Genomic DNA, 23970 nt, shown 5'->3' on the forward strand with positions numbered 1-23970 from the left:
CTTCGCAGCTATTGATATCGCACAGTCCCCTTCATTGATGGCAGCTAATGTGAATTTTAACATCTTTATTCTGAATTGTGATTTCTTCATGGATCTGTTGAGATACCAGAGATTGAGAACAGCTGAGCAGCCTCATGACTTGTTGGGCGGGGGGGGGGAGGAATAATATGGAGCAACCATCTTATTTCCTGTGAAGTAGGAGAGAGAGAGAGAGATTCTATTGCTGTCATTTGTAGGATATCTAGGATGACCAGCTGTCTCTCTTTATCTCCTCTTCTTCCACAGGGAGAAGCCCTTAGTCCTCCCTGCTGGTGAGCAAAGCCTATCTGTTCCGCCTCCTAGTGCGGAGAGAAGCGCAAGCCTCAGCCACCTCAACCACCACACGGAGAGCCCGGCCTGCCAACGGATCTGAGTGCTGCACTAGCCATGCTCCCAGCAGCCATGTGACCTGCGTGCTAACAGCTGCATGGCTGTTGGCATCAACATGCACGGGTGTAATTTACAGGTGCTGGTTGCAACGCCAGCAACCGGCAAGCCAATAGAAAAGGTGCCAGGCTAAAGCTGAGTGGTGCTGTGACCCTTCATGACAGGTCAGAGCACCATTCACTCCGGTTTGGCCTGACTGACCCTCCATCATGACAGAAAATGGGGAGGGAGGATGCCAAATCTGAGTGAGTGGCACTGCAAGCTGGGGTGCCCGCCAATCTGTGGCTTATGTTTTTGGGGACCGCCCACACAAATGAATTCAGGCCCGAGGCCCTGGTCCGAAAGTCTGAGACACACTGATGCCCTTGATCCTGATCCTCCTCAGAAGAGAGGAATTTCAGACAGACGGTCCCATGGGGTGGGGGAGAAGGGCCTTGTTGTTACTCTTTTGAGCAGCTTTCTTGCTCTGAGAAAGTGGCGGTTCGGAATGGACATTGGTGCTGCAATGGGTCCAGAAGGGTCCTCCCTGGGTCCCAAGCTTTGTTCACCGGAGATTCCTGGTTGTGGCCTGGAGATAGGCTGACCCGATTCAAGGAGCACCAGGCTCCAACCCTGTAGGTTCAGAGTCTTTGGCCCACTTACTGCACTGGAAGACAGCAGTTGGGCTGACCCTGCTAGGAAATAATAACCTGGAGTCACTGTAGGGGGCATGCTGTAGAACTGAGGAACGGGTTGGGCCCAGGGGCCCCTTACCCAGGCTCATCCTTGCTCTGCCTCTGGATCCCTATCAGCTCCCTTCTGTCACAGCAGCTGTAGAGTAGGGGCTGCACAGCTGCTCTGCAGTCAGTCGTGGCTGAGAACCTGGGCTCCAGAGGCTGGGTGGGAAGTTTCCCGGGCCTTCTGGTATCTGTACTTCAACCTACGCTCCCCCTGCATGGCCTGGGCCTCCACAGAACAAGCACACATCTCCATGCAGGCACTTCATCAGCAGGGGATGTGCAGAAGAGAATCTGTCTTTCCCTCCCTCCTTAGTGTCTCTGCCATGCTGCACTCTGCATGGGTGAAGGATGAGGGGGAGGGGGCGGGGGCGCAGACTTCCCAGTGAATATGAGGAGAAAGGCAGAGAGGCAGACCAAATCTGGCTGTTTCTCAGAGGTGGAGCCACATCTCCCCTGCCTCTGTCTAACAGACTAGTCTGCCTCCAAGGCTGCACAGGAGCAGAAATCCCAATGTCTAGGATCCGTGGACTTCATTCTGAATAAGAAAGGAGCTGACAGAAGTTGTAGTCTCCTGCTTGGCAAATCCATCACAGTACGGTCTCAATCAGGCACAGCTGATAGCACATTTACTTTTGGATTGACTGTCAATTCTAGGGCACTGTTTAATTGTTGAACAAAAAAAAAACAAGCTACTGTCTTGGTGGTCTAAGCACAGCTGAGAGTTAGGAGGTCCTCAGCTGCAAGCTAAGATCCACCAGCTACAAACGTGGCCTTGGTTAAGTCACAATCTCTTCAATTCAATTTCCTGATCCATAAAATGGGAGATTACACTTATGTTCACAGGGGTCTCTCTCTAAGGTGCTTTGAGCGTTTTAGCACTACATAAGTTTCAAGTATCCTCATCAATTATTTTAAGTGCTAACCTGTAGGTGAGTCATTAAATTGGAGTGACTTTTGCTTCTCACAAAGAAGGCTATACAGAGGAAAGTTAAAGATGGTCTCTATTTTTCAAAATAGACAGAGAAACCTTGTGTTCTGATCAGTGTTCCACCGCTCAAAAAAAGCCTGACCCATTCCCTAAGACGTATGCAAGCTATGCATCTCAACTTCCATGCTTCCTCATGGCATCACTGCTCGACCATTACCAATAATTCATTGCTGTCATTACCATAAGCTGAAAAGTTCTATGTGACATAAAACACAGCGCAAATGAATACCTAAGAGTAGGTTGCTAGGTACTACAAATTTGTAGCTGCGGGATTTTGCCAACAGTATGCTTTATACCAGAAAATTTATTTCCATCTACCTTTTCATTTTCTTCTCGATTGAGTCTCTGCCTATGCCTGGTAACTTTGGGCTTGGATTTTCTAATTTATACAGGAATTGCTTGTTTTGAATTATTTTCTCATCTTTGTTAATAGCGTATTTGGCCACAAACACGAACATCAGGAGACTGGAACTAACCTGTTGGACATCCTGTTGAAAAACACACAGCTGAAGCCGTTGGTGCAGGCGGACCTTCCGATGCTGCCAAATGTTCTCCAGTTGTCGCTGGTGGTGCAGGACTTCATGGATGACATCCAGGACATGATGCACTGCCTTGGAGTAGTTAGCAGAAGCTGTTAGTGAGTCAGAGCTTCCAGGAGTCAAAGGTCGCTGAAGTTTGTCAAGTAATGACTTCCCATCTTGGCTCACCTGACCAGCAAGAAGGATGAAGCATTAAGTTTCTGTTCGAAAACTCATTAATGAACAACGCAGACTACAAAATTATACAGAACAGATTCATTAAAGACGTGACACCTAGCACTCTCAATCTCTCTAATCCCAGAATAGGAACATACTGCTGTTACAACAGACAGCGCAGAGAAAATGACATATATGATGTCCACTGTATGCATTAAGTTACTGTTCTGAAACAGTGGCCTACCAATAAAGCTCATCTTCCTAGTGACTTTTCAATAAGAGTCAAAGTGATGCGAGGTAAGGCCAAAGTTGGTTTTAACTGAATTCTGTTGATTTCACATGCTTAAATCAAAGTTTGCTATTACTTGGGACTTAACCTTAGAATAAGGTGTGGATGTTATCAGAGCCAAAGTGCTTCTATGAAGCATAATGTTGAGAAATACATGACAAATCTTGCTACATTTTAACCTGTAGTACTGATATCAGAGTATCAGGTTAATTCTGTTAGTTTTGTCTTGATTCTACCCAACCATTAAAGTGCAAAATAATTTCAAAAGAACACAGCAACTTATCACAGTTAGTCTTACTAGCTGAAGAAAAAGCAGCAATGATCAAATAAAGAGGAACGGTTACTTTTAACTAATGTTCAACACTCGTCGTTTAAGTCCTTAAGAAATTAATTTTCAAGATTAATTCCAATTAAGATGCTGTCATTTGTAGGAGGAATTTGGTGCAGTGCTCTGACAGCCCACACCTGTACTATTGTGGAAAGAACGCCTTCCAATTGTGAAGTAAGAAAAAAAAAAGACATCTCTCATTCAATGAGAATCAGACTTTAGAGACAGTTAAGACCTAGGGTCTCAAGTCCAACCCAATCTAGAAATTGTACAGGGTTCTTCCCTATTGTGTATTTCCTAGTATTCCACAGCCTTGCAGAGTTTCAGAGGTTCTCTCTTTTCCCAGTAATTAAAGAGGGAAGCATTTTATCTTTATTCCCACATACATGCCTTACCTATTTGAGTGGTTAGGTTTAAACACAAAATATTGTAATATGGCCAAAGAAAGTACATTTGAAAATATGAATATCCTACAAAGTAAAGTAGGATAGAAAATAGGCATCTATATATGCAGCAAAACCTGGTAGTTCAGCAGATGACACTTTTCTTTCTTTATCAGTAACTCAACTAATGACCCAGAACAACGTTAGAGACTGGGTTTTTTCTTGCCATTATGTCAAGAAAGTAAGGCCCGGATCTTTTTACTTAAAAAGCGTCCACAAGAAACTTTCCATAAAAATACGTTAGCCCGTGTTCTGACCGAATTTATTACTCTGGTAACCGTACACCTATGAAATTTTTTCCTTGTAAAGTAACAGGGGAAAGTATTCTTCACATCCTGTCCTAGACTACTGTGCATAGTTACTGTGAGGTGATAAATAGTTAATATGTTCCACCATATTCATAAAGGCCAGAAGGGACCACTGTGATCATCTAGTCTTACATCCTGTACAACACAGGCCAAAGAACTTCCCCAAAATAATTCATCAGGTAGATCTTTTACAGAAACAAACAATCATGATTTTAAAACGGTCAGTGAGGGAGAATCCACCAGGACCTTTGATAAATTGTTCCAGTGGCTAATTATTCTCATTGTTAAAAATGTATGCCTTCCTTATTTTCACTCTGACTTTGTCTAGTTTCAGTTTCTAGCCATTGGATCGTGTTGTCTCTCTCTCTGCTAGACTAAGAATCTATTTTGAAATATTGTTCCCCACACAGATATTTACAGACTGATCAAGTCATTCCCTTAACCATCTTTTTGATATGCTAGACTTAAGGAGTTCAATTTATTTATCACTATAAGTTATGTTTTTTAACCCTTTCATCATTCTTGTAGCTTTTATCTGAACCCTCGGAAATTTATCAACATCCTTCTTGAATTGTGGGCACCGGAACTGGACACAGTATTCCAGCTGTGGTCACACCACTGCCAATTACAGAAGTAAAATAACTTCTCTGCTTCTACTCAAGATTCCCATTTATGCATCCCAGGATCACATTATCTCTTTTTGCAACAGGATCACACCAGGAGCTCAGATTCAGCTGATTATCCACTACAATCCCCATTGCTTCCAAGGATAGAGTTCCCCATCCTGTAAGTATGGCCTACATTCTTTGTTCCTAGATGTACGTTTATATTTAGCCATATTAAAATGTATATTGTTTACTTGATCCCAGTTTACAATCATTCTGAATCAGTGGTCTGTCCTCTTCATTATTTACACCTCCCTCAATTTGTACATCATCTGCAAAACAGATCAGTGACGACTATGTTTCCTTCCAGATCCATTGATAAAAATGTTAAACAACGCTGGACAAAGAACCAATTCCTGCAGAACCCCACTGGAAACACTTGGCTTGATGATGGTCTCAACATGGGATTGTAAATGGAGAATCATCAATTAGCCAGTTTTTAATCCATTGTATGCATGCCACATTAATTTTATAAGATTCTAGTTTTAGCTGCATTTCAGTGATTGGGCATACAATGATCCACACGTGTTCATTAGGCACTGTAGGATTCTTCCTACTAATGGACGGTGTAATTAGTATCTCAAATTTGCAAGCCACAATCAAGGCTTAGAAGCAAGTTTAGTTTTGAAGGTGGTTACAAAGTAGGGAAAAAGTACATCTATTTGTCAACACATTATAAGTGTAATGCTTAAAAACATGGTCAGTCACAAATGCTGGAATTATTAGGATACTTCTCCCTCTGCCCACAATTCATTCATCCTAAAGTGACTGAAGTATACGCTATAATCCAGCTATTCTATTGGGTTTTTTTTAAAAGATAAATGAACAGATCACCTAGGACACTAAGGCTATGTCCACACTACGCACCTCACAGAGGCCCAGTTGTGCCGCTACAGCAGTGCCACTGTAAGGTACGCAGCGTAGCCGCTCTTTACAGTAAAACCGCCCCCAATGAGGGGCGGTAGCTTTGTCGGCAGGAAAGCATCTCCCGCCAACAAAGTGCTATCCACACGGGCGTTTTTGTCGGTACAACTTTTGTCGGTCAGGGGTGTGGTTTTTTTTCACACCCCAACCGACAAAAGTTTTACCGACAAAAGAGCAGTGTAGACAGCCTAAAACTCAAGGTTCTCACATATGCCTACATCACCCATTAACAACGACTGGATTTGAGTCTGTGTCAAAGGAGGGTAAAGTTGAACTCTTTCTGTTGAGTAACAAGCTCTTGATGGTACCATGGCACCAGCACACTGATCATGTGTGAACATTATGCATCCAGGTTTTGGTTCTGCATTCCGGGTACGGTCAGTTCTTCATCACCTTGAGGTGGGAATTGCTGTTGTGATGAATCATAGAATCATAGAATATCAGGGTTGGAAGGGACCTCAGGAGGTCATCTAGTCCAACCCCCTGCTCAAAAGCAGGACCCATACCCAATTAAATCATGAAGTCTCGCCTCATTTATTTCAAGGGATTCTGTTCAGATATCTCGCTGTACTCAAGCTGAGAACATAGGATTTCAACTTCCAGTCTCAGGCAAAAACTCCACATAGTTTGCCTGAGTAAAGTCTTGCCTACAAAGGATATATAGTCTAATTCATTTTTCCTACTCATCACCATCAGGTACTATTGCACCAAAAGACTAAAATGACAGACTATCCAATTTTTCCACAGCTTTGGTTAGCAAGGAATAAGATGTTCAAGTGAAGTTTCATTTACACTTGTAATGTTTCATAATTAACTCAAGAAGAAAAACTAATTTTGTTTTGCTTCAAGACTTTATTGCTCTTTACATGTCTGAAATCATTTCACAATTCACCCTGTTGTCCTGTCCTCCACCATGAAGTGCTTTCATTTGAGTTAGCAGGAATACTGAGTCTAGCCTTTCACTCTTTCTTTTTTTCCAACCAGGATCCACTGGATGACTGAAAGAGCTTGAAGAAGCGGAGTTGTTAAAAATTTCAAAGACAGTTTCTTTTCTTGGGAGGCCAGGTGTTAAAAACTAAAGAAACTAAGTCTTAAACACATTAAAACTTGCATCAAATGCTCAGGTTTGTCGTAAGAAACAATCTCAACCATTCTCCTTTCCTCCAAGGAGTCTGTCAGCATAAAACAGGGAAATCAAGGTATGTTTTACACACAGAAAGAGAACTTGTGACTTCAGCCAAGTCCAAAGGGCAGTATGGGATATAAATTAAAATGTTAGCCACAAATTTAAAATTAGACAATTAACTTGTAATTACTTTTCATCTTATAATGACAGGTTTCAGAGTAGCAGCCATGTTAGTCTGTATCTGCAAAAAGAACGAGGAGTACTTGTGGCAACTTAGAGACTAACAAATTTATTAGAGCATAAGCTTTCGTGGGCTACATTGGCCAAACCAGACAGTCTTTACGCAAAAGAATAAATGGACACAAATCTGACATCAGGAATCATTCAAAACATTCAAAAACCGGTAGAACACTTTAACCTCTCTGGCTACTCAGTAAAAAATTTAAGGGTGGTAATTTTGCAACAGAAAAGCTTCAAAAACAGACTCCAAGGAGAAAAGAAGTACTTGTGGCACCTTAGAGACTAACCAATTTATTTGAGCATGAGCTTTTGTGAGCTACAGCTCACTCAAATAAATTTGTTAGTCTCTAAGGTGCCACAAGTACTCCTTTTCTTTTTGCGAATACAGACTAACACGGCTGTTACTCTGAAACAAGTACTCCTGTTCTTTTTGCGAATACAGACTAACAGGGCTGCTACTCTAAAGACTCCAAGGAGAAACTGCTGAGCTTGAATTAATATGCAAACTAGATACCATTAGGGGTTTGAATAGAGACTGGGAGTGGCTGGGTCATTACACATATTGAATCTATTTCCCTAAGTTAAGTATCCTCACACCTCCTGTCAACTGTCTAAATGGGCCACCTTGATTATCACTACAAAAGTTTTTTTCTCTGGCTGATAATAGCTCATCTTAACTAATTAGCCTCTCACAGTTTGTACAGCAACTTCCAACTTATCTGTATGTACATATATATCTTCTTACTATATGTTCCATTCTGTGCATCTGATGGAGTGGGCTGTAGCCCACGAAAGCTTATGCTCTAATAAATTTGTTAGTCTCTAAGGGGCCACAAGTACTCCTGTTCTCTTTCATCTGATGTTGCTTAATTTCTGCATTTCATTCAGACAGTAAAACGAAACCATCACCAGCAGTAGGCAGAGTTTTGTACCATTTGAGTTCAACACCAAATGAGAATTTTTGTTCTTGAAAGTAGTATTTTTAAAAAATTCTTTATCATCAGTATCCTCAATTCATTCACTTTTGTAACACCTCACCCAAGCCCCTTCAAAAAAAGTTCTCCAGAATACACATTAAGAAAAGGAGGTCTTGTGGCACCGCAGAGACTAACAACATTTGTTAGTCTCTACGGTGCCACAAGTCCTCCTTTTCTTTTTTGCGGATACAGACTAACACGGCTGCTACTCTGAAACCAGTCACAATACACATTGACACTAAAGGAGATGGAGTGAGAGAGACTGAACAGAAAAACCGTTAATACAGGACATTTTAGTTATAAAGGGAAGCCAACACCCATTTGATTTCCTGCCCCTTTGGGACCCTGAAATATTTAAAGTACACCAGAAACACTTCATGATGGATGTTATTTTTTTGTTCTCTATTGGTGTTCTGCCAGCATTTTTCAAAATGAATTGTTTCCTAGAGTTGGTAACTCAGCTGTAAATACATTCTCTAGCTTAGAAGTGCAACCTTGTGGTTGTAATCCTGAAAGCCAGGATTTTATGACTTTTTGAAAACAAACAGTGATGTTGAACATGTTAAAATATTATAAATCCTGAATGTGTGTGTACACTGGCTAGTTTTAGATGCTTTTTTGCTGCTGGCAGAACAAGGTATCTGATTTTAGTTTGCCAAAGGAATAATGCAACCCTTACTCCAATCCGCTTTAGCTTTTTGCAATAAACAGAAAGTTTTAAAAACACTTATTTAAGTGCTGACTCCTAATTCAGTGCTTTTCCAAAGGTATTTCACATTTGCTGTGCACTTAAAAACATATTTTAATGACAGTATCGTAATACATCTGAACATCTTTTAATGGCATTAAGTAATACACAATGGAAAAAATAAACCGTTTCATACATTGCCAAGCTGTCTGCATCAAGGCAGCCTGCAGGGGAAGCATTATGGTATCCCAGTTAGACAGTTTAAAGTTCTTCCCACAAGAGCAAAAGCCAGAAACCAAGTCTGAGTTTGAAAAACAGACCAGCAAAAGCCAGAATTTGAAGTTAAGACTAATACTCTGCCCTTCTGTGTAATACTTCAAGGCATAGTACCAAACTTAGCAGATAGTTTTCTGGTTTTTGTCAGTTGGTGATGTAACCATCATTTTATTTAAACATACTATAAATAAGTCAGCAGCCTAATGGAATAAATAAACTGCCTACCTCCGAGTAAGCCAGGCTGATATGCTCATATATTCCTTGATGATGATGAATGGCATCTTCTAAATCTTGTAGTTCAGAAGGAAGCTCTACCTCACCACAGGCCTTACACCATGAATCCACATTGTTCATGTACTAGAAATTGAAAAACCACATTGTGTCATTCCCAGATGTACATATGGTAAGACACCATCAGTAAGTAAAACTTATTACCGATGCTCAGACATAGGAGTGTGCAAAACTATTTTGGGTGGGGAGGACCTTTAAAAAGTGTTATTTGATGAAAGCCATCCAATGTAAGTGAATATGTGAGTTCACAAGTCAAATAGTTTCCATAATACAACCAAGAGTCTTTAAACAATCTGTTTGAGTCCATGTTTCTAGTTCTCCAGCACTCTCTGGAGCGCTACACATGCGTGTGCGTGCACACACGGAAGCTGGCCTACTTAATGTCAGAAACCTTCAAAGTGAACTCAACTGCTAAATATACCTCTCATTTCTGGAGCTTACTTTCATTCACACAGTTTCTTGATTTTTCAGCTAACCAAAAAAGATAAAGGCATGAGACGAATCTCACATCACATACACCAAAGGCAACTACACCCTATTATGCCAGTGGTTTTCAACCTGTGATCCGTGGACTCTGTCTAAGATTTCCAAAGAGGTCTGCACCGTCATTTGAAATTTTTCTAGGGCTCTGAAAATGAAAAAAAAGATTGAAAACCACTGTATTATGCTACCCACTACAACAGTGAGCATAAGGGGAGATGCAACTTAAACAAGAGGTACTCTCTCAGTTAAGTGTGCTGGATCTGGGAAGTAGATCTGGAAGTGGATCTGGGAAGTAGTATATGGAAGCACTAAAATAACTGAAGACCGAAAGCTATTTGCATGTAAACAGAAAGTCCTAAATGCAAATGACAGTTTAAAGGCAACCATTTGTAGTCTCTGGTTGTTGCAAACCATTCCTTTCTCACCCCGTTTCTTCTCCACCTCAACTTTCAACCCCTATGACTAATCAGATAGCTGATCAATCACAGCCAGTTTTCCTATGGAAAGATTATTAGAATCCATCACAGCTAATTGTCAAATGAACACAGCAGAAGGAGCAATTAAAGAAACTAATTTAATTAATCCCAGCAGACTGCAAACTGTGTTCTTTCCTTTAATTTATTTTACTTCTCTCTCACCAATTCACATTTCTGTACACTCTGTACTGAAGCACGTAGTAACTTCCCAAAATGGCTTGGACACGGTCAGTCATAACTTGTCAGTTAACTGCCAGGTACAAAACAACCTTTCTGTGAAATACATTCCTAATTTCAGACACTGATGCAATTCATTTGGAAAAAAAAAAAAAAAACCACTCCACTTTGGTCAGGAGGCACACCAACACGTAATTATGTTTTTGCATATGGTGCTTTTTCAAAGGTGTCAGACTGGTAACTGTAGCGATGCAAATCTTTAAGTTAGCCAGGGAACAAATATAGCACAAGCACTGGTGAAGTCCCACACGTCCCACCAAGTATCACAAACTGACCTAGAATGACCACATCTATAGGTGCATGAAAACAGTTTATGCTTCAGGACTTGCCCTTCTGTGGCCTCACTGTTGAGACTGCCAAAAAAAGGTCTCTCTTAGTAACAGCTGTACTTGCAATAAGGACATCTATTTACCAGAAATGGACTACGATCAGCTACTTGCTTCCCTAGACCAAAGCATCATCATTAGCATGCTGGAAGCACTGTAGGGTTGTCTGTCAATTAATGGATGCACATTCTCAAACAATTTGGTTTTAAGAATCTAACATCTCCTCTTAGTAAACATGCAAAAATCCACTTTAAGACAATTAGTCATTAGACTGCTTCTTAAATTTTTGTGGCCAAATGACCTTGTTCCCAACAGGCCACTTATATCAGTTATGAGCAAATGGCAATTTTTCTGGAACTCAGTTTGGCATGTCACAGGAGAAAACTGAGGAATATCTACAGGAACTATACTTAACACGCTACCTTCTTACCTAGCTCAACAAGCCTAGTGCTCCCCATCAATAAAACCACCCCCAGCAGCTAACAAAACACACCAACAAGGAAACGGAATACTGATGGGAGACTCAAGAGCATGCCTCTGTCAACTAGGCTGCAACTAATTCCCTGAAGGGAAAAACATGCTCTAGTTATCAAGGCTATTAACCTGGAAATGTGGAATACTTAGGCCTACTTCTTCCTGGACCAGAATAATTCACTGGTTGTTACACATGGCTTATAACTGGTATTTTAAGTTGTTAGGGGGCCTAGAGCCAGGAACAGGGACATGTAATGCCAATGGAAGTTAAGTGTACTCCTATGGGATGCTGAGTAAACATCCCCCACCCAACTCCAAATGCAGATTAAAGACAAAAAAGAAAAGGAGTACTTGTGGCACCTTAGAGACTAACCAATTTATTTGAGCATAAGCTTTCGTGAGCTACGATGAAGTGAGCTGTAGCTCACGAAAGCTTATGCTCAAATAAATTGGTTAGTCTCTAAGGTGCCACAAGTACTCCTTTTCATTTTGCAAATACAGACTAACACGGCTGCTACTCTGAAACCTAGATTAAAGACAGACACTTAAGTACTTTACTTCCCCTAATTTTCCAGTGAGTTAGGTTTACTACTCAATAGGTGTTTCCTGAAATGCTCCTTAAATACTGAACCATTCTGGGACTGATATTCACATGTCAAACACTATCATCTCTCATCGTGTGAGGCAAAAAGCAAGGAATTAATGGCCAAATGATTGTTTGGGTAAAAAGACCTTTATATTCATACTATTTTATTTATTTATTTTTTTTTTACTTTCTTCATCATCTCAAAAGCTTGCCCTAGGTTAAGCCTCTATGCTCAAATCATTAAATTCCTACGTTCTTTTGCTTTCTAATTTCTATCCTGTATTGGTGTTCTAAGGAGCCTCGTGTATAGAGCACAAGGAGCAGTGACTTAAAACCCAGGCAGTCTTGAGTCAGGGAGAACAAGGCTCTGCTTAAATGTGATGATGAAGTTCCATACTACTGGACAGCTGAGCAGAGATCAAGTCTTCTGCCTGTAGCCTTTGCTTCCTTTTAAGCCCCATCCAAAATGGAGCTAAATTGCTTTCTGGATTTGTTTTTTAACTGGTTTCATGGCTAAATCAGGTAATTTGGTTTATGATTTCAGCTTGCTAGCTTTCGCTGGCTGTGTCTCATTTACTGACCTGTTCAGTTTTCTGGTGGAAGATGGAGGACATATCCAGTAAGGTGCTTCGTTCATCCAAGGCTGCAGCAAATGCCTTCCACTCTTGCTCCAACTGACTAGCGATCTGTTTAATCTGCTGTGAAGCATAATGGCCAGATTCAACCAAACGATTTGCTACTGACATGATGCGATTTATGTTTACATACACATTCTGTGGAGAAAGGATGACAAAGGCAGAATATGGTTAGGAAATACAATTAACCTCACAAGCCTAGATTCAAGAAAGAATCTGTGAAAAAATGCTAAGCAATGTTTTCTGAATAACCTAGTTTTACATATACTAAAAGTACATATTTGGGGGTAGATCCTCTGTTGGTGTAAAGAAGCCTTGCTCCATTGACAACAATGGAACTTCTCAGCTGTTGCAAATTTGTGTTTCTGACTCAATGAATGATAATACTGTGGTCAAAGGAACCCCTAGTACTTCACAAAGACCCTAATAAAAGCAAACAGACAAGCTTCATCTTGCCTCACAGAGGGCTTGTATAGTAAATCTATTGCACTAATGGAGAAATGAAGGCATTCAAATAGTTAACCATTAGGAAATCAGAAGTGACTGGTAATCACGTGTTTTAAACAGCGTGTTCATGTTCCCAGACCACCATAACCTAGGGACCTTCTCTCCCCCTTAAAATTTTACCTCCACTCATTGAGGCATTACAGCCGTTCAAGGTCGCAGAAAGTGACAGCAGCAGAAGTCCTCTTCAGTATTTGGCAATAACTGAACAGTTTTTGCACATACTTTCTGAAAAAAATTACTTCCAGACTTAATCACTGAACTCTAGCCAGAGGAGTAAAAGACTAGCTAACTTCCAAAAAATTGAAAATGATACCCTAAAGCAGTGGTTTTCAAGCTGTGGTCTGCAGACCCCTAGGGGGGGGTCCATAGACTATGTCTAAAATTTCCAAAGGGGTCCGCACCTCCATTTGAAATTTTGTAGGGGTCCGCAAGTGGAAAAAGGTTGAAAACCACTGCTCTGAAATTTTAATACCTGGGCAATCTTAGGCAGCCATAGACATCACTGCATTCATCTCACAATTACATCCTTATTCTGACCCTAAACACTCAACACCTAAACTCTGGGCAGATAAAAAGTAAGATCATGCAACTGAAAAAAACACGTATTTCAGCTTCTAGAAAATACCAGAAGCTGAAAATCTTTACCTAACCAAAGGGTATTTGTTTTCACAGTGTCACTCTTTTTCTCGGCCAACCTGAGAAGCTACAATAAAGTTATCTGTAGCAAGTGCTCTTGTTTTACTTTTCTCCTCGTAACATTGAAAAATACTGGGAGTACCTCATCAAATTTGGATGAAGATTTGGCATGTGACAAAGAAGTTCTTTGGCAAAAGGTCCCCATTCTTTGCAAACAGCTCTTACCTCAGACCTGACAAACTCACTACACCACACGTCTGACCAGATATTTATCCATGAAGAACAACATGTAAGTTACCTACAGAAAGCTCGTAACTTGCCAAGATTTATAAGATATACTTACTTATGGGTAATATTTAAGGAATAATGTATTTGTATTGAAAGTCTGCTTATGCATCTGAAGTAGAAATTAGTCACCAGGAAGTAATGTGTTTCAATGATGACCAATTCAAGCAAGAGAGAGTTGTTCCCCACCCCCCACTCACCATCCCTGCTATCAGCTGGCAAGGTAATGCAAGGTTCTCTTGTTTACCCTTGCCACATCCCAGAATATTCAACAGAAAACTATCAGAGACAACTGCCAACGACAGAAACCACTTGGAGGTGAAAAAGAACATTATAGCAGGCAGGAGATCGCCTTGGCTATGAATAAAGACAAAAGGTTCTTTCAGTATAACAGTGTGTAGGGAAGGACACCGTATCCATTCACTGAGGAAACCCCTTAAGGAGTGATCGTTTGGATTCTGTTTTTTGTGAAACCAGCTAGGTCTGCAATGGACTGAACTTTGGGGGGGGAAAGCCTACTTTATTATATAGGAAATTTAACTATTAATAATTGTAGATCCAGGTTCACATTTTAGGATTTTGTTTTGTACTGTAACCATTTGCTTTCATCACTTTCTCCCACTTCCAATTAATTCTTTGCCCTTTCTTAAATGAGCCTGCTTTTGCTTTATCATAAGTGCTTGCAAGTGCTGTGTGGTTTACAGAAGTGGAGGTTTAATGTTAAACTGGTAAATTGGGGTACTTTGCATGCTAAGTATCTGGAATTTCTACAAGTAGCATGTGTCAGGGGCTGGATACCACAGGGGAACAATTCAAAAAGGACTCGGGGCTTGGACTGCACCTATTGTTAACCTGCAAGGTGAAGTAAGGGCTGGTATAGCCCAGAGGAGAGTGCTTGAGTGGCTGAAAGGCTCATGGTGTTACTGAGTTGAGACTCCCTCTCATAAGAAGCAGGGGGTAATAAAGTGACTCTCAGTCCGAGGTGCCCGGAGAACCATCACACCTGTAGTAAAAACTACCTGAAGTTCCAGCAAGCACTAATACACACAATGCTCGTGAGGAGTAGAACTTTTTAAAATCACCAGGTTCTCTGTATTCTGTCCACGTGAGTTCCACTTTCCAGCCTTCTGCGCTTTTTGAAAATCATCACAGATCAGTGCGGAAAAAAGGTAGCACTCTCTAATACTCTGTGATTTGATACCTTTACTAACTGAAATCACAATGCATCAGATCTGGAAATAAAGTGTATAACAAAACAAAATCTAACCTGGCTTTGTCTCTTCCTCTTTGAAGCAGCAGTATATATGATTGGAGAAACACAGGAGAACTCTATCTGTTATCTGAACTATCTTACTGAAGTAAGTTCAATTTGATTCTCTGGCATGTGGACTATATGATAAAAAGCCTGTTAAAACACCTGACAATGGGGCTTGGCTGAGTAATAGGAAATTATGTTAAGTATAGTGAAAACTGAAAATCCCTTCCCTTTCTCCATACTGAGAAACTGAAAAGAATGAAGGAAATATTCTATTACTATATGAAGTGTACATCTAATCCGTATAACCCACCACAACAAGAAGTCAGCTAATCTTATGGCATCAGCTGGGCTTGAAGGACTGAAATTTTTACCACCATAAATGTGAGTAATTACAGAAGCCAAAGCAATGATATGGGTAACCAAATCTAAGGCTTCCAGCGTGAATGGCTCATCTATGGGTGTCAAAGAAATATTCCTTATCACTGTATTTACACTACTTTGTTCTCTGAAGCTTTAGAATGAAAGGTACTAAAAAGTGTGCAAATGCACACTGCCAGAACACAAATGAACAGCAGTCTCACTCAGTATTTTATTTTTTCCTCCATTACAGCACCCACCACTATTTGAGAAGTCTACTAAAGATTTAAATCTCAGTATCTAGAAGCTGGTTCCTATGACAGAAAGCAGCAGCAATTCAGATCAGAGAAAGAAGAATGACAAAAAGGAAGAACTGGAGGATGACAAACCCCTCAAATATCAACTGGCTACCATAGGAAGACTTAACTGAACCTTGGATACAGATAGAGAGGGACTGACAGATGCATTCAGTGAAAGCATATGGTCAACTATCTTTATAACACCTATACGCAAAGTGAAAATGTCATGCCGTTCGAGAACCAACAGGTATTTCTTGAATTGAATCGAGTACTCTCTTTTTCTACTGCCCCATCCAGGGATTTCTTCTTAATTATCCCATTAGTTGATGGGTGCCATTAGCTGACTGCAAGTAAATAGGCAATAATTGTAGGCCAATGATCATCAACAACTTTACTAAGAAATAATAATTGTTTAATCGGTCATTTTAAATGACAACTAATGCAATGAATCCGGAGCTTCCAAATGCTAATCAACTGTTTAGGAAGTCGGGGAGGACAGAGGTACAACTTCGCTGTGTTTTTCAGATTATTCCACTGCATTGCAGAAGTGTAAAGCTAATGAATGCTATGGAGCAGCACAAAAGGGCAGCAAAAAAACCAGCAACAAAAAAACAAGTATATGGGCAGCAGTTTGTATAAAAGTACATTTCATTTACAACCTTCTTTACTCAGAGCACACTTTAATAGAATGGCATTTGCTCTTTAAACTTCAAAATACCTGACAGAGGTTCTGCAAGGTCTGGAAATACCAGAATTTTTCTCCTACAGGCTATATAAAAAAATTTATTATTCAACATGGCAAAGGCTAGCAAATACAGATAAACAAGCTAAGGCACAGGCCGGCTATAGCAGCATGTGTCATCCTTTGGCATGTGGCTGATTTCAGTGGAAGGCAAGTATACATGGGAAATATGGGTGACAGCCTGCCAGTTTACCTCAGCTTCTCTGTAGCACTTAATAGAAACAAACCGGCAAAAGCATTAAAGGTTTCCTTTTTCACCCACATATTCCCAAGCCCTTTATAAAATGCTGGTTTAGTAAACAGGTTCTGAAACAGCAGCTGCTATTCTGCATATAGGGAGTGCACATTTGGTATGATATACAAAAAGAGACATCCTTAAAAGTATCAGAGTAACAGCCGTGTTAGTCTGTATTCGCAAAAAGAAAAGGAGTACTTGTGGCACCTCAGAGACTAACCAATTTATTTGAGCATAAGCTTTTGTGAGCAACAGCTCACTTCATCGGATGCATACCGTGGAAACTGCAGAAGACATTATATACACAGAGACCATGAAACAATACCTCCTCCCACCCCACTCTCCTGTTGGTAATAGCTCATCCAAAGTGACCACTCTCCCTACAATGTGCATGATAATCAAGGTGGGCCATTTCCAGCACACATCCAGGTTTTCTCAACAACACCCCCCCCCCCCACACACACACAAACTCACTCTCCTGCTGGTAATAGCTCATCCAAAGTGACCACTCTCCTTACAATGTGTATGATAATCAAGGTGGGCCATTTCCAGCATAAATCCAAGTTTAACCAGAACGTCTTGGGGTGGGGGGGGGGGTAGGAAAAAACAAGGGGAAATAGGCTACCTTGCATAATGACTTAGCCACTCCCAGTCTCTATTTAAGCCTAAATTAATAGTATCCAATTTGCAAATGAATTCCAATTCAGCAGTTTCTCGCTGGAGTCTGGATTTGAAGTTTTTTTGTTTTAAGATAGCGACCTTCATGTCTGTAATTGCGTGACCAGAGAGATTGAAGTGTTCTCCGACTGGTTTATGAATGTTATAATTCTTGACATCTGATTTGTGTCCATTTATTCTTTTACGTAGAGACTGTCCAGTTTGACCAATTCCACCATGATTTCAACAATTTCCATCCCACCATCAACCTCAGCCTGGTCCAGTCCACACAAGAGATCCACTTCCTGGACACTACAGTGCTAATAAACAATGGTCACATAAATACCACCCTATACCGGAAACCTACTGACCGCTATTCCTACCTACATGCCTCCAGCTTTCACCCTGACCACACCACACGATCCATCGTCTACAGCCAAGCTCTGCGATACAACCGCATTTGCTCCAACGCCTCAGACAGAGACAAACACCTACAAGATCTCTATCAAGCTTTCTTACAACTACAATATCCACTTGCGGAAGTGAAGAAAGAGATTGATAGAGCCAGAAGAGTTCCCAGAAGTCACCTACTACAGGACAGGCCTAACAAAGAAAATAACAGAACGCCACTTGCCGTCACCTTCAGCCCCCAACTAAAACACCTCCAACGCACTATTAAGGATCTACAACCTATCCTGAAGGATGACCCAACACTCTCACAAATCTTGGGAGACAGGCCAGTCCTTGCCTACAGACAGCCCCCCGACCTGAAGCAAATACTCACCAACAACCACATACCACACAACAGAACCACTAACCCAGGAACCTATCCTTGCAACAAAGCCCATTGCCAACTGTGCCCACATATCTATTCAGGCTACACCATCACAGGGCCTAATAACATCAGCCACACTATCAGAGGCTCGTTCACCTGCACATCCACCAATGTGATATATGCCGTCATGTGCCAGCAATGCCCCTCTGCCATTTACATTGGTCAAACTGGACAGTCTCTACGCAAAAGAATAAATGGACACAAATCAGATGTCAAGAATTATAACTTCATAAACCAGTCGGAGAACACTTCAATCTCTCTGGTCACGCAATTACAGACATGAAGGTCGCTATCTTAAAACAAAAAAACTTCAAATCCAGACTCCAGCGAGAAACTGCTGAATTGGGATTCATTTGCAAATTGGATACTATTAATTTAGGCTTAAATAGAGACTGGGAGTGGCTAAGTCATTATGCAAGGTAGCCTATTTCCCCTTGTTTTTTCCTACCCCACCCACCCCCCAGACGTTCTGGTTAAACTTGGATTTATGCTGGAAATGGCCCACCTTGATTATCATGCACATTGTAGGGAGAGTGGTCACTTTGGATGAACTATTACCAGCAGGAGAGTGAGTTTGTGTGTGTATGGGGGTGGGTAGTGAGAAAACCTGGATTTGTGCTGGAAATGGCCCACCTTGATTTTCATACACATTGTAAAGAGAGTGGTCACTTTGGATGGGCTATTACCAGCAGGAGAGTGAGTTTGGAGGTGGGGGGGGGGGGGCGCGGGCGGGCGGAGGGTGAGAAAACCTGGATTTGTGCTGGAAATGGCCCAACTTCATTATCATACACATTGTAAGGAGAATGATCACTTTAGATAAGCTATTACCAGCAGGACAGTGGGGTAGGAGGAGGTATTGTTTCATGGTCTCTGTGTATATAATGTCTTCTGCAGTTTCCACAGTATGCATCCGATGAAGTGAGCTGTAGCTCACAAAAGCTTATGCTCAAATAAATTGGTTAGTCTCTAAGGTGCCACAAGTACTACTTTTCTTTCTTCCTTAAAAGTATGTCACTAGGACTGTTATCACTGAATCCTTACTTCTCTTTTGTGGTAAATTACTAATTACTCATTTGAGATAGCATTCAGAAGTTCCAATCAGGGATCAATGATCCACTGTACTAGGCACTGCCCAGACAAGTGAAAACTGGGCAATGTCAACAGTTTTATAGTCCCTCATTAGTAATTATTTAAGTTACCTGCAGTATCCAACCAGTACTCCCTGTTGCATTATGGAAAAGAAAACTGGACTCTTTAGTCTAGAAATGCTTTACAAAAACCCCTCCCTGGGAAACTAGAATACAAAAATAATGAAGTCTACAGAGACACCTAGGTGCGTCTATTCCAATTATGCGTTGGTATTTAGTCTTTTGAAAAATCACTGCATGTCAAAGTGATCTGACAAAGACTGCAGTTTAAAACTAACAGTGCAGCTCTTGTTTGTTGGAGACTCAAAGAATCTTACAGGAGTTTAAAATTCAAGATGTAGCTTATCAATCAGTCTAAGGTGACAGGTTTGTAAATTAAAGAAATGTTAGAAGTAAAAAACTTGAGACTGAAAAAGGTATCTTTAATAGGGGGAAGAAAAAAAAACCAGAGGTTTTCAGTTCTTAAACGCTCTTTACCTCATCTGACCCGCTTAATGTTTTCGTTCATACCAGCCCCTGAGGTGGGATTTAAACAGATTCTACCCTAGTACCTTCTCTCTGCTCCAAGTTAACTGTTGACCCACTGGAGTCTGTAGTGCAGCCTCCGTGCTTTAGATTAAAGCTTCCAAAAATCCGTAAGGGCGCTTAGTTCTAAGACTCACAGTTCACAGACAAAACTGACAGTGTTTGACTACTACAGATTTTAGTGATTCTGAAACAGGCTAGTGTGTATATGTATATACACATACCCACACACACACACCTGATAGATACCATGCTTTGACAATAGGAATCCAGAATTCCTTAACTAAAATATATGTTAGCCGGTCACGGGTCAGTTAACTCCCAGGGCAAAGAGAATAAGCAAGTATAGCTTTTAACATTATCTATGGGGAAAACAAAACCTGAGATTAAGGGCTGGTCCACACTTAAAAATTAGATTAACCTAGCCACGTGGCTCAGGGCTATGAAAGATTTTGCACCCTGAGAGCCACAGTTAGGTTGACCTAACCCTCAGTGTAGACCAGATATGAGCAAACTACAGCCCGCGGGACCATCCTGCCTGACCCTTGAGCTCCCGGCCGGGGAGGCTAGCCCCTGGCCCCTCCCCGGCTGTCCCCGCTCCCCTGCAGCACTCTGGGTGGCAAGGCTGCACACTCCTGCAGGGCAGCGCGTCTGGCTCCGGCCAAGCGGCATGGCTGCCAGACATGCTGCTCTGAGCGGCATGGTAAGGGGGCTGGGGCCGGGGGGTTGGATAAGGGGCAGGGGGGGCCCAAGGGTAAGTCAGCAGACAGGGAGCAGGGAGCGGTTGGATGGGGCGGAGGTTCTGGGGGCGGGGGGATGGGGGCGGTCAGGGGACGGGGAACGGGAGGGTTGGATAAGGGTAGGGGTCCCTGTCTGAGGGCAGGGGTGTGGATAGGGGTCGGGGCAGTCAGCGGACAGGGAGCAGGGGGGGTTCGATAGGGGGTGGGGTCCCGGGAGAGCAGTTAGGGTCAGGGGGTCTCAGGATGGGGCAGTCAGGGGACAAGGGATTGGATGGGTCAGGGGTTCTGAGGGGGGCAGTCAGGGGGCGGGAAGTGGGAGGGGTCGGATAGGGGGCAGGAGCCAGGCTGTTTTGGGAGACACAGCCTTCCCTACCCAGCCCTCCAGACAGCTTTGCAACGCCGATGTGGCCCTCGGGCCAAAAAGTTTTCCCACCCCTGGTGTAGACACAGCTAGGTTACAGAAGAATTCTTCTGTCGACCTATCTATCGCCTCTCAGAGAGGTGGATTAACTATATTGATGGAAAACACGCTTCCATCGAGGTAGGAAGCGTCTGCACTAGGGTGCTACAATGGCCCAGTTGCAGTGCCATGTAGCATAGATATAACCCACAATTTACCATAATTGTCTACTCTATGTCAAACCCAACACACACAACTGTGCCTTCACACATTAATTTTCAGGCGTGCAGTGTGCTACGCCTCTGGCAGTAGCCAAAGGTCGCTCAGCTTTAGCTTTCTCTTACCCAATTTATTTTTAAAGCAATACTAACACTGGCCTATACGATCATGTCCACCACTCTGAGGAAAGCAAAACCATGGAAAGTCCAGACAAAAGGTTGTAGAGGCAGTGAGATGATGTACAAAAGGCCAATGAGAGAGAGTGAGATTCCTAGAACAGATGTTTTAGAAATAGATTTATAATGGGATTTTTTAGTAATAGTTTTTCAGTATTTTTATTATTGTATATATTTTTGTTCATGGTTACACAAATTTATGGGAGCTGCCCCTTTAAGGATAGGGTGGAGGCATAGTGACTGGGCTAACGCAGGGGCTCCCAAGCGCCTGCCCAGTGATGATGCTGCTGCAAGAGGAGGCTGGCCTGTAGCTGCACACCGAGCTGTGAACTCCTAAAGAAAAGGTTTGGATCCCCAGCATAAACACAGCTCTCTTTAAAAAGCTGAGTTTTGTAATGGAGGCTGCAACAACTGCTGTGCGAGGTGTTCCTCATACTCCCTCCACTCCATACACTTGCACAGCTACTTCTGTCATGCCTGCCGGCATCTGCAGCCCACGGGGCACATGGAATCAGGGGGCATAGCCATGGAGCCCGTCTTCCCTCCTCCTCCACATAAAGTGGACTGAAGCCTTCGTAACTGATCAATGATTGATAAAGTTTTCGACCCCACGCGCTGAAAAAAGATAATCAAGCCTCTCACCCCCAAAATAATTAAATTGGCTTAAAGACCCAAACAATTTTTTCAACCATATGCATTTTGGGTTCTTTCTACTTGCCTTCTGTTTTTTGTGATTTTAAAGTTCGTGGTTTTCAAGTTTCTTCACCTCAAACATGAGAGCTAGAAACTTAATTTTGATCATTCAAAGCAGAGATTCACAATCACCTGACTCTAGGAGCTGGGGTGTTACAGACTGGCTAGAACTTTACGAGGAGTCTGATTCAGCTTCACCTGTGACAGATCAGCTACCCCGCCCTTCCTCTCCACCTGTCCTGCCCTGCTAATCCTGATTTACTGGGCATCAGAGGGCCTAGATCAATTATCAGACCCCCTGTGTAAGAGCTGGATGATTCCCCTAAAAGCCTGGGAGAGCTCAACTAGAGAGAAGAGCTGCAGGAGGAAGGCTGTCTCCTGTTACTGGCACTGAAGGAAGAGGGTGGTAGGCAGGAGGGGAGCAAGCTCCTGTGAGAGGGCCTAGACAGGTCCAAATCCCGGATAAGTGGCCTGGAGGCAAACTGGGGAGAAGGATCCAGCTTGTGGAGAACAACCAGACTGGGAAAGGACTCCAGGGAGCAAGCCCTGGGGTCAGTAGCTCAGATAAGAGGTGGGTCTCCAGAGAGAAAGTCTAGAGGGTCTGCACGCTGCAGGAGGGTGGGGGGAGGGCAGCCCCTCCATTTTGTTTTCTTTGGGAATAACGTTGAAATTAGTTTTCAATGCCCCACTTAGGGGTGCTGAGATAGGTGGGCGCCTGACAGAGCCGCCCTGATTGAAGGTGGGCCGGACACAAGGGGGCCTTATGAAGTTCAACCCTTAGGGCTTCAAGAAAAACGCTGATTATCACTAAACTCAAGTAAGTCTCACATACTGATAAGACTGAGTCACTGCTCTTTAAAGAAACTAACACTTGAGCGATTCCCAAGTGGTCAGAGTAAACAGGCTGGTAATAAGTTGTGCTGCTACTGCTGAAGGCAGAGACGGACACTGAACATGCACACAAGGGAAAGCCCTCTGGGCGGACTGTAGGTTTGATCTACAAGTGATTGCAAGCCCCCTGCCCTGTAGGCTTCCCTTGATTCGTGCTGTGTTTATTCCATATCTCCGGCTTTCCCTTTGCGGAACGACAACATGGCTCAACAGCAGCACCTAAAAAAACCCAAAGTTTGGAACTGCCTTGTTTCCCATTGCACACTTTTAATGTAAGTAGGGAAACCAGGGCCCACTGTGATCAAATGAGAGGCTAATGTTAGCTGATGTACAACGGTTGTATTTTTTCAAGGTGGTGTGTCTTGGGCCATTTGACAACTGTATCCTCAAAGAGAATCTAAGTTCAGTAGTTTTATTTTAAAATGGTGTTCAGACAGGTGCTTTACTTATGCTAAATACAGTGTACTGAAGACTAGTTTGTTCTTTTCACCTTTGGAGATGAATCATTTGGAATAGTTTACCCTGTAGTTAGGGGCAACACTAGTGTACAGAAAAAGGGTAATATATGCAGATGTGCTATTTCTTGTATTGCAAGGAAAAAGACTCAGCGCTTGTCAAATTTATTCCTCTGCAGACTAAACACATGAAGTGTAGGTCATATACCCATAACTACACAGAAGGTTAACTATATCCAATTTAAAATAGCAATTTGCTTTTTGTTCTTATCCATACTTAAAACGTTCAGCTGGCCCCACTCAGTCTCCTTG

At 42.2% G+C, this 23970-nt stretch overlaps 1 protein-coding gene and 1 long non-coding RNA gene across 7 annotated transcripts in view; one reads left to right on the forward strand and one right to left on the reverse strand.

The window, feature by feature from the left end:
* TRIO (trio Rho guanine nucleotide exchange factor) overlaps window positions 1-23970 on the reverse strand; it is a 402095-nt gene that overhangs the window by 223841 nt on the left and 154284 nt on the right. For all 6 annotated transcript variants that reach the window (XM_073332315.1, XM_073332317.1, XM_073332318.1 and 3 more), the window contains 3 exons: window positions 12547-12738; window positions 9318-9449; window positions 2610-2840 (listed from right to left, as the gene is read on the reverse strand). In XM_073332315.1, the coding sequence (XP_073188416.1) occupies window positions 2610-2840; window positions 9318-9449; window positions 12547-12738 (555 nt within the window). The remainder of the gene's footprint in view (window positions 1-2609; window positions 2841-9317; window positions 9450-12546; window positions 12739-23970) is intronic.
* On the forward strand, window positions 1511-16219 carry LOC140907111 (uncharacterized). Its single transcript, XR_012157380.1, has 6 exons — window positions 1511-3125; window positions 4725-4982; window positions 6770-6984; window positions 13780-14032; window positions 15322-15386; window positions 15897-16219. It is a non-coding gene; the product is annotated as an uncharacterized lncRNA (long non-coding RNA).

This window comes from Lepidochelys kempii, chromosome 2, assembly GCF_965140265.1.
Source record: "Lepidochelys kempii isolate rLepKem1 chromosome 2, rLepKem1.hap2, whole genome shotgun sequence".
In the NCBI taxonomy this organism is placed as follows: Eukaryota; Metazoa; Chordata; order Testudines; family Cheloniidae; genus Lepidochelys; species Lepidochelys kempii.